The following is an 11,228-nucleotide window of genomic DNA, read 5'->3' as shown; positions in this document are numbered from 1 at the left end:
AATTGTGGTTTTTGTGTTGATCTTTTCTGTGAACAGCCCTGAGACCTTCAGGTATAGGGCAGTACAAAGGTAAAGGTAAAAAGAACCCCTGACCGTTAAGTCCAGTCATGGACGACTCTGGGGTTCCAGCGCTCATCTCGCTTTATTGGCCGAGGGAGCCTGCGTACAGCTTCCAGGTCATGTGGCCAGCATGACTAAACCGCTTCTGGTGAGCCAGAGCAGTGCACGGAAACATTGTTTACCTTCCTGTCAGAGCAGTACCTATTTATCTACTTGAACTTTGATGTGTTTTCAAACTGCTAGGTTAGCAGGAGCAGGGACAGAATCCCCGTCACGGGGATTCGAACCGCCGACCTTCCGATCAGCTATTATTGGATTACAGTGGTACCTCGGGTTAAGAACTTAATTCGTTATGGAGGTCCATTCTTAACCTGAAACTGTTCTTAACCTGAGGTACCACTTTACCTAATGGGGGCCTCCCGCTGCTGCTGCGCAGCCGGAGCACAATTTCTGTTCTCATCCTGAAGCAAAGTTCTTAACCTGAGGTACTATTTCTGGGTTAGCGGAGCCTGTAACCTGAAGCGTCTGTAACCCGAGGTACCACTGTATTATACTTGAAAACTAATAAACACAGAATCACAGAATCATAGAATCTTAGAGTTGGAAGTTGTTAATATAATAATAATAATAATAATAATAATAATAATAATAATAATAATGTATTATTTATACCCCGCCCACCTGGCTGGGTTTCCCCAGCCACTGTGGGCTGCTTCTAGCAAAATACTAAAACACAATACTTAATCAAATATTAAAAGCTTCCCTAAACAGGGCTGCCTTCAGATGTCTTCTAAAAGTCAGATAATTGTTTGTTTCCTTGACATCTGATGGGAGGGTGTTCCACAGGGCCGGTGCCACTACCAAAAAGGCCCTCTGCCTGGTTCTCTGTAACTTGGCTTCTCACAGTGAGGGAACCGCCAGAAGGCCCTCAGTGCTGGACCTCAGTGTCCAGGCAGAATGATGGGGGTGGAGATGCTCCTTCAGGTGTTCTGAACCGAGTCCGTTTAGGGCTTTAAAGGTCAGTACCAGCACTTTGAATTGTGCCTGGAAATGTACTGGGAGCCAATGTAGGTCTTTCTAGACCGGTGTTATGTGGTCTTGGCAGCCACTCCCAGTCACCAGTCTAGCTGTCGCATTCTGGATTAGTTGTAGTTTCTGGGTCACCTTCAAAGGTAGCCCCACATAGAGCACTTTGCATTAGTCCAAGCGGGAGATAACTAGAGCATGCACCACTCTGGGGAGACAGTCTGCGAGCAGGTAGGGTCTCAGCCTGTGTACCAGATGGCGCTGATAAACAGCTGCCCTGGACACAGAACTGACCTGTGCCTCCATGGACAGCTATGAGTCCAGAATGACTCCCAGGCTGCACACCTGGTCCTTCAGGGGCAGAGTTACCCCATTCAGGACCAGGGAATCCTCCACGCCTGCCCACCTCCTGTCCCCCCAAAACAGTAATTTTGTCATGTCAGGATTCAACCTCAATCTGTTAGCCGCCATCCATCCTCCAACCGCCATCCATCCCCCAACACATCCTTACCTGGAAGCCTAGCTGTTACCACCCATAGAAGAGTGACTAGTGGGGTGCCACAGGGTTCTGTCTTGGGCCCGGTCTTATTCAACATCTTTATCAATGACTTGGATGATGGACTCAAGGGCATCCTGATCAAATTTGCAGATGACACCAAACTGGGAGGGGTGGCTAACACCCCAGAGGACAGGATCACACTTCAAAACCACCTTGACAGATTAGAGAACTGGGCCAAAACAAACAAGATGAATTTTAACAGGGAGAAATAGAAAGTATTGCACTTGGGCAAAAAAAATGAGAGGCACAAATACAAGATGGGTGACACCTGGCTTGAGAGCAGTACATGTGAAAAGGATCTAGGAGTCTTGGTTGACCACAAACTTGACATGAGCCAACAGTGTGACGCGGCAGCTAAAAAAGCCAATGCAATTCTGGGCTGCATCAATAGGAGTATAGCATCTAGATCAAGGGAAGTAATAGTGCCACTGTATTCTGCTCTGGTCAGACCTCACCTGGAGTACTGTGTCCAGTTCTGGGCACCACAGTTCAAGAAGGACACTGACAAACTGGAACGTGTCCAGAGGAGGGCAACCAAAATGGTCAAAGGCCTGGAAACGATGCCTTATGAGGAACGGCTAAGAGAGCTGGGCATGTTTAGCCTGGAGAACAGGAGGCTAAGGGGTGATATGATAGCCATGTTCAAATATATAAAAGGATGTCACATAGAGGAGGGAGAAAGGTTGTTTTCTGCTGCTCCAGAGAAGCGGACACGGAGCAATGGATCCAAACTACAAGAAAGAAGATTCCACCTAAACATTAGGAAGAACTTCCTGACAGTAAGAGCTGTTCGACAGTGGAATTTGCTGCCAAGGAGTGTGGTGGAGTCTCCTTCTTTGGAGGTCTTTAAGCAGAGGCTTGACAACCATATGTCAGGAGTGCTCTGGTGGTTGTTTCTTGCTTGGCAGGGGGTTGGACTCGATGGCCCTTGTGGTCTCTTCCAACTCTATGATTCTATGATTCTATTCTATGATTCCATCAACAATTGGCCCCTCACTGCAACATGCAATATGCCCACGAAATATGTTTGCAGGGAGGTGGTTTTCCCCATCGATGCTTGTGGATAACATCAACTTAAAGCAACGCTCTGCGTCTTCTTCCTTGACCTCGTTGCATAGCCAGTGACAGATTTGCACTTCTACTTTGAACAATTTCCTGCAGCCTCTGGAAAACACAAAAGAAAACATTGGGCCAGAGCGAGTGCTGAGTCACATATAGCTGACGAAACCCAAATACGGTGCGTGATCACCCAGATGCATTATTTATCGCCACAACCCATTGATGGCTTGCTTACACAGGAACCCTCCTGCGGTATTGAAGGCCAAAGTGCCGCCGCTCTCTCTTTAACAACAGCGTTGTATCTTTGGCAACTCTGGAAAGGACTCAGGGAAGGAGGTGGGGGAAGAGAGGAAAAGGGAAAATCAATAGCACTTCATGAGCGAGGTCTCGGTCTTCTTTTTTACGAGGATTCTGTCAATGCAAGTGGCCATTACAGTACTTGAAAGGCATGATATAAAATTGCTTCAACAAGATATAAGACACAGGGTCTGAAAGAACCTGGGGAGAGTATTTTAGGCAACGTTAAATAGTATCATCACATAATTACTTCCATTGGCACATCTTCAGCGGGATGCGCTCACACGGGGTAGGAGCTTTCTATTATGGGTGTGGAAATTGGCAGGGAAGGCTGTCGATCTGATGCCGGCTGAACTACCCAAGGTCAAAGCAAGCCACAAAATGGAGCCTCTGCTGTTATTGGTGGTGGCGCAGAGCAGAATGGCTGTTGTCAAATAGGTCTTTTTTGTCGTCTTCTTTTTCTCCTCCTCCTCGAATTGTAGAGTTGGAAGGGAGACAAGGGTCATCTCCTCCTCCTCCTCCTCCTCCTCCTCCTCCTCCTCCTCCTCCTCCTCCTCCTCCTCCTCCTCCTCTTCTTCTTCTTCTTCTTCCCCCTCCTCCTCCTCTTCCTCCTCCTCCTCCTCCTCTTCTTCTTCTTCCTTCTCTTCCTCCTCCTCCTCTTCTTCTTCTTCCTCCTCCCCCTCCTCCCCCTCCTCTTCCTCCTCCTCCTCCTCCTATTCTTCTTCTTCTTCCTCCTCCTCTTCCTCCTCCTCTTCCTCCTCCTCCTATTCTTCTTCTTCTTCCTCCTCCTCCCTCCTTCCTTGTCTTCTTCTTCTTCTTCTTCTTCTTCTTCTTCTTCTTCTTCTTCCTCCTCCTCCTCCTCCTCCTCCTCCCTCCTTCCTTTTCTTCTTCTTCTTCTTCTTCTTCTTCTTCTTCTTCTTCTTCTTCTTCTTCCTCCTTCTCCTCCTCTTCCTCCTCCTCCTCTTCCTATTCTTCTTCTTCTTCTTCTTCCTCCTCCTCCTCCTCCTCCTCCTCCTCCTCCTCCTCCTCCTCCTCCTCCCTCCTTCCTTGTCTTCTTCTTCTTCAGCTTTGTTACTAGTGTCACAGGAAGATATGCTAGTCTGGCTAGGCTAGTCCCAGAAGTAAATGCTAGATAGACAATCACTGTTGGAGATGCTCTAGCTCTCAACTGCCTGCATTGATCAGGGGATTGGAGTAGATCAGGCATAGCCAATGTGGATCCTCCCCCCCAAAAAATGTTGTGCTATAACTCCCATCAGCCCCAGCCAGGTTGGTCAGGTATGATGGGAGCTGTAGTCCAGCAACATAAGGAGGTCAACACATTTGCTTCCCCTAGACTACGGGGACAATGTTTAGGTGATCACCTAAGATATATCCTTTTGTTCAGGCCTATGGCTTTATGACTGGCTCCAATGGAGTTGATTGGAAGGTGCATGAGGCCACCACATTGCTCAGCAAGTTTGTGCCTGGTCAGTGTCCTATGTTGCTTTCAGGACTCATTGAATAGTCTGACTCATTAAAAGTAAGCTGTGTATATAATTAAAGACCTAAACTGACTGAGTCCTGCTTAACTTCAGGAATCCCTTCTTCATAAGCTCTTTTGAGAAAGCCATGCTCAGGGGTATATTAAACATCTGAGGTGTGACATCTATCCTAACATGTTATAGGGCCTACTTTGTTGTGGCACCCTACGTATGCATTGTCTTATCCACAAAGGCTTTCCTGGACATCTGACTACAGTGTATGGTTCAGACTGGTTCCTTTTTTTTACTGGGTCTGCTTCTTTGTCATAACCAATTTGATTACTTATATGTGGCTGTATTCTGAAATTGATTTTATGGTTTCCTGCTGCTGATTCATTGTGTGCTGACATTTTATGACTCGCTTAATTGTATTATGGTGGGGTGTTTTACTCTTCTATTGTAGAAGTTGTTGCCGCAGTAGCTGTAACCCGTTTTGAGAGCTTTGGTTAGGAAGAAGGGCATAAATTCCAGAATTAATTAATCAATTAATTAATTGAAGATGCACAGCCAGAGCTTTATCTTTTGTTTTCACCACCGCTGATCCCACTACCAAAGAGAGAAATCATTCCTAAATAAAAATAATTAAGAATGTGAGAATATTTGCTGATGCAGAGCAAGCAAGTGAGGCTCATGGCTGCTTAAAGGAAAGGACTTGAAGCTCAGTAGGTGGAGCGTATGCTTTCCAAGTAGACAATGTTGAACTTGATGGACCAATGATCTGATTTGGTATAAGGACATTGTCTACATTCTTCCTAAATTGCCTTGTGGCGTAATATCCCAGTGTTAGTCAACTCAGAGCATTAAAATCACTGAACATGACTCACAGCATGACTGACATTCAATATCACTCATGTTTTCTTTCTCTCCATGCATTAGCACTGTTGCTGCCTGATAGGTGAGATTTAATTGTTGTTTCCAACAATGTCCACGGGCCTCATCATCCTGTCCTTCAAGAAGTAACCCACTTTGGTGGGTGAAAAAGCAGCTCCACTCTGGCCTCCACTGAAATCCACAGTCTTCCTTCCTTCCTGGATCTCACATTATCTGAAGAAAAGCTCTGTATCCATGCAGCCCAACATACAGCCCACATTTCATCATTTCCTGTGAGCAGCTGATTGGTCACCTTCCTACTTCATAAGGTAATGAACTCAATGGACCCTCTGTTCCTCCCCTCCCCAAGCTACAATTCCCAGAGTTCCCTGGGAAGAGGGATTGGCTGTTAAACCACTCTGGGAATAGGAGTCTCCTAAGCAGTCTCAGCACCTTTAATGTTAAAGGGACCCTTGACCGTTGGGTCCAGTCATGACCGACTCTGGGATTGCGGTGCTCATCTCGCTTTACTGGCCGAGGGAGCTGGCGTTCAGCTTCCAGGTCATGTGGCCAGCATGACTAAGCCGCTTCTGGCAAACCAGAGCAGCGCACGGAAATGCCATTTAGCTTCCTGCCAGTGCGGTACCTATTTATCTACTTGCACTTCATGCTTTTGAACTGCGAGGTTGGCAGGAACTGGGACCGAGCAATGGGAGCTCACCCCGTCTCAGGGATTCGAACTGCCAACCTTCTGATCGGCAAGCCCTAGGCTTTGTGGTTTAACCCAAAGCTCCACCCGCGTCCCTTTAACTAACTACATTTCCCAGGATTCTTTGCTGGAAGCCACGGCTGTTTAAAGCAGTATCATACTGCCTTTAAGTGTATGGTGCAGATGTGGCCTGTGCCTCACAATGTGGGTGTTTCGTTTGCTGGGAATTGAGATCCCAGAGATAATATTTGAAATAACTAGCTATTAAAGTCAAGAGATATAGCTTTATCATACGCAGCCATTTCTTTTTATGAAGCTCGCCGGTGCACACAAACACATACGGACTTGTACATTTCTTTAAAAAAATAAAAATCGTTGGTATTTCTTTTCTTTTCTTTTTAAGTTATATATTCTCCCTCCCCCATGCCCTACCCCCAACGAAAAAGAACAGTTAGCACATTTGGCAGGGCAAGAGAGCATAAAAATAAGATCTCTGTCAAATGCATGCTAAATGATGGAAATAATAACAGGAATATATGTAATTTGAATAACAGCCTAGGAAACAACAGGCAGAAAGCTGAGTGGTTATGAAAATAAGCCAGGCTGCAAAGTGAAGATGTCTCAACATATGAGAGAGAGAGAGAGAGGGAGGGGGAAGAAAAGGGGGGGTGAAGATTTTGGCAGTTGTTCAGTTGAAAACACACTTACTAGGAAATTACCATAAATACATTTCACCTAAATTGCTTTCCCTTAAAACTAAAAGCCTTGGGTAAATTTCATTTTTATTTTATTTTTCTTAATGCACAAGAGCTCAGCAAGGGAAACTTACTATGCCACCATCACCAAGTGTTGATTTTTTTCCAGGGTTTTTGAACAGTAACTTTTTCCTGGATGCCTCTTATCTGCACAGGCTTGGTACAGATATCCATGGACATCAAGCAAAGTAATAGTACCATTCTATTACTCCTTGGTCAAACCACACCTAGAGTACCGTGTCCACTTCTGGCCACCACAATTTAGGAAGGATGTTGACAAGCTGGAATGTGTGCAGGGAACCAAGCAGAGGGCCTTCTCGGTAGTGGCACCCGCCCTGTGGAATGCCCTCCCACCAGATGTCAAAGAGAAAGCAACTACCAGACTTTTAGAAGACATCTGAAGGCAGCCCTGTTTAGGAAAGCTTTTAATGTTGAATAGACTATTGCATTTTAATATTTTGTTGGAAGCTGCCCAGAGTGGCTGGGAAAACCCAGCCAGATGGGTGGGGTATAAATAAATTATTATTATTATTATTATTATTATTATTATTATTATTATTATTATGGAGAGGAGGGTGACCAAGATGATCAAGAGTCTGGAAACCAAGCCTTATGAGGAGTGCTTGAAGGAGCTGGGTATGTTTAGCCTGGGAAAGAGGAGATGTGATAGGCATCTTTAAATATCATAAGGGCTATCACATGGAAGAGGGAACAAACTTGCTTTCTCCTGCTCTGGAGGGTAGGACTTGACCCATGGCTGCAAGTTACAAGAAAGGAGATTCTTAATAAACATCAGGAAAAACTTTCTGACAGTAAGATCTGTTCGACAGTGGAAAGGTCTCCCTCAGGAGGTTGTGGAATCTCCTTCCATGGAGGTTTTTAAGCAGAAGTTGGGTGGCCATTTGTCATGGATGTTTTAGCTGAGCTTCCTGCATTGCAGGGGGTTGGACTAGATGACCCCTGGGGTACCTTCCAACTCTGTAATTCTAGGATTTTATGACGTCTCCCACAAACACAGTGTGATCCATTGGGACTGGTGGGGAAGAAGCCCAACATTCAGTGGTGCCAGAGCCAATGACAGGGAGAACCAGCTCTTTCTAGCTTTCTCCTCATTCTTCTCCCTGCTCAGTTTTACAAGGGCAACAGAGTCATCCTCGGAAGGCAGGCAGGTGGAGGCCATCTGAGGGCATCCTGAAGTTGCTGGGGCAGAGTCCCGTTTGCTCTTCTGGACCAGCCTCCACTACATCTAATGGGGCTACATAACTGGCCAGGAATGCAGGCAAGACCCCCTAATCTGTCCCTTGCTTGAAAGTAGCATCCAGGAGGTGAGAACTTCTTCCCACCTTGTATTCAGGCATCATGGATTAGCTGTGCTCTCACAGGCCTGTGTTCAGGGCCGTCTCAGGAAGCTGTCAATAACCCTCCTTAATACATCGGTCGCTTTATCGATACTCATGCAGAGCATGAAGTCAACATTCAGTAAAGAAGACCCTTTTCCTTCTCATCTCCTATCACATTCCCTGGTGGTAGAATAATTTGGTATGTTCACCATCGCAACCCGGGTTCGATGCCTGCTATGGGAGCACGTTTTGAAGAAGGGCTATAGCTAAGTGGTGGAAAATCTTCCTTTCCTGCAGAAGGTCCCAAATTCAATCCTCAGCAGATGGACCAATGAAAACCAGTGTAGTGTAGTGGTTAAGAGTGGTAGACTCGTAATCTGGTGAACCGGGTTCGCTTCCCCGCTCTGCCACATGCAGCTGCTGGGTGACCTTGGGCTAATCACACTTCTCTGAAGTCTTTCAGCCCCATTCACCTCACAGAGTGTTTGTTGTGGGGGAGGAAGGGAAAGGAGATTGGGAGCCGCTTTGAGACTCCTTCGGGTAGTGGGATATCAAATCCAAACTCTTCTTCTTCTTCAACTGTGTGACTCAGCAGAAGGCAACTTCATATGTTCCTGTGTCAATAAATATCCTGATAAAGGTGAGATCCATAAGCCTTTGGGGGGCCCCCAAAAAACCACAACCACACCCCACAATGGAATATTCCCCACCTCCTATGGTACCTCTTGGGCTTTCAAAGCTGAAGGTTTGCGATGCATTAATTTTCACCCCATCACAAGTGAATAATTTCAAGATATTCTCCTCCAGCTTTCAACACTAACCTGTCTTAGACATGCCATTACTGACCCCCAGATTTGTGTCATTAGGCCTTACCTAGCCAAGGATATCATTGGGACAAGTGCTGAGCTTGGGGGTAGGGGTGGAAATCACAACGTAATTACAGCGATCTCCTAAAACTGAGTGCCAAAAAAGAAAAGGGAAAGTTACGTATTAATTGTAGGTTACGGCTGAAAATCAAATCCTCCTCAGCTTGAAGTCTACTTTCTACTGAATTAAATAAGCACCATCTCCATTAGCTGAACAAGCAGCATATGGTACTGGTAGTTTGCCAAGGGAAATATGACTCTGACTCAACATAGTTAGATATACTGCCTTGTTTCCTACATTCCACAGCACTCTTTGAGATCAACTAGGAATACAATCTTATTTATGCATTTATTACATTTATACCTTCCCTGTTTCCTCCAAGGAGCTCAAGGTGTCATGTGTGGTTCTGTCCCTCCCCATTTTTTAATCCTCACAACAACCCGGTGAAGTAGGCTGAAAGACTGTGGCTGGCCCAAGGTCACCCAGTGAGTTTTGTGGCTGAGCGAGATTTGAACCCAGCTGCCCCACATCCTAGCCTAACACTCTAACCACGACCCCACACTGGCTCAGTTAGATTGTGTGTGTAGGGGTGTTTTAAGGTGTTGTTGTTTAGTCGTTTAGTCATGTCCGACTCTTCGTGACCCCATGGACCAGAGCACACCAGGCACTCCTGTCTTCCACTGCCTCCCGCACTTTGGTCAAACTCATGCTGGTAGCTTCGAGAACACTGTCCAACCATCTCGTCCTCTGCCGTCCCCTTCTCCTTGTGCCCTCCATCTTTCCCAACATCAGGGTCATTTCAAGGGAGTCTTCTCTTCTCATGAGGTGGCCAAAGTATTGGAGCCTCAGCTTCACGATCTGTCCTTCCAGTGAGCACTCAGGGCTGATTTCCTTAAGAATGGATAGGTTTGGTCTTCTTGCAGTCCATGGGACTCTCAAGAGTCTCCCCCAGCACCATAATTCAAAAGCATCAATTCTTCGGTGATCAGCCTTCTTTATGGTTTTAAGGTAGGAGTGGGTAATTTTATTTTATTTTATAAAAAACATATTAAATTTCTATACCACCCATTATCAGAAGATCACAGAGCAGCAAGTAAAAGTGTCCTTTCAATCTGCAAATCATCTCATTGGTGTACTCTGTAGCATCCCAGATACTCATGCTTCCATTGAGAGCCAGTGTGGTGTAGTGGTTAAGAGCAGTAGACTCGTAATCTGGTGAACCGGGTTCACTTCCCCACTCCTCCACATGCAGCTGCTGGGTGACCTTGGGCTAGTCATACTTCTCTGAAGTCTCTCAGCCCCACTCACCTCACAGAGTGTTTGTTGTGGGGGAGGAAGGGAAAGGAGAATGCTAGCCACTTTGAGACTCCTTCGGGTAGTGATAAAGCGGGATATCAAATCCAAACTCTTCTTCTTCTTAAGCCCTCCAGTAATTCTTACAACAGCCCTGTAAAGTAGATCAGTGTCATGCTGATTATATCCATGTTGACTTGCCTTAGTTGACTGAGCAAACTTATGGGTGACTCAAAATTTAAACTGCAGACTTTCCCGCTGATATCTGAGAGCCTTAGCTACTGCTGCTCATCAGCTCTTTAGCAGAAGCATATTCCCAACTTCTTTGCCTCAGGGGACAGAAGAAATAGAGTTATAGTTCAGATGAGGTGCTTTTTTTTTTTGCAGCATTCTACCATCACTCTTTCAAAACTCAGCTGGAAGACAGTCTTGAAGTTGCATCGCGTAGAAACTTCCCGACTCCCTCCCAGCACGAGCTTTTCCTCCTCTTGTTGTTCTTGTGTAGTCATGAAGGGTGAGTAAAGGGCACCTAAAATGCTAGTCAATAGATCCATTATTATGATTGGCTGAAAACCATAAAATGCATCCATCAAACCTTCGCATCGAATCTCGCACTGAATTATGGTGATAAATAGGCTCTCTTCCATGACGTCACCTGCTAATCTATTCAGAAACCCATTCCCTGCCACCATTAGACATCACTCACATGGGTGCCAACTTGTTCTTGGGGGGGGGGGAATCCCTCACTCAGGGCAGCCGTGAAAGTTTGTGGCAAATCCTGTCGACAGAAATACAGAGAACATTTCTATCTTCATGCTTGCAGGCAATTACAGAGAGCAGGATTTTGCTTCTGGCATTGGTTCCAGAGTATCGCAGAACTTTATTGTTATTATTATTATTGTTATTAAACTCATGTGGGTGGTCTAAACC

At 45.8% G+C, this 11,228-nt stretch overlaps 1 protein-coding gene across 1 annotated transcript; it reads right to left on the bottom strand.

Annotated features, from left to right (window-relative positions):
* Positions 1-3,513: 3,513 nt before the first annotated feature.
* LOC128411658 (histone H3.v1-like) lies at positions 3,514-3,744 on the bottom strand (the record flags this gene model as incomplete). The annotated part of the gene is given in 1 exon segment (XM_053384068.1): positions 3,514-3,744. A coding segment is annotated over 1 exon segment (231 nt), but the record flags the coding sequence as incomplete, so codon positions are not given.
* Between the last annotated feature and the right edge of the window lie 7,484 nt (positions 3,745-11,228).

This window comes from Podarcis raffonei, chromosome 3 (genome assembly GCF_027172205.1).
Source record: "Podarcis raffonei isolate rPodRaf1 chromosome 3, rPodRaf1.pri, whole genome shotgun sequence".
NCBI lineage: Eukaryota > Metazoa > Chordata > Lepidosauria > Squamata > Lacertidae > Podarcis > Podarcis raffonei.
Note: the sequence above shows the minus strand (reverse complement) of the source record. Positions and strands in the feature narration are given on the sequence as shown.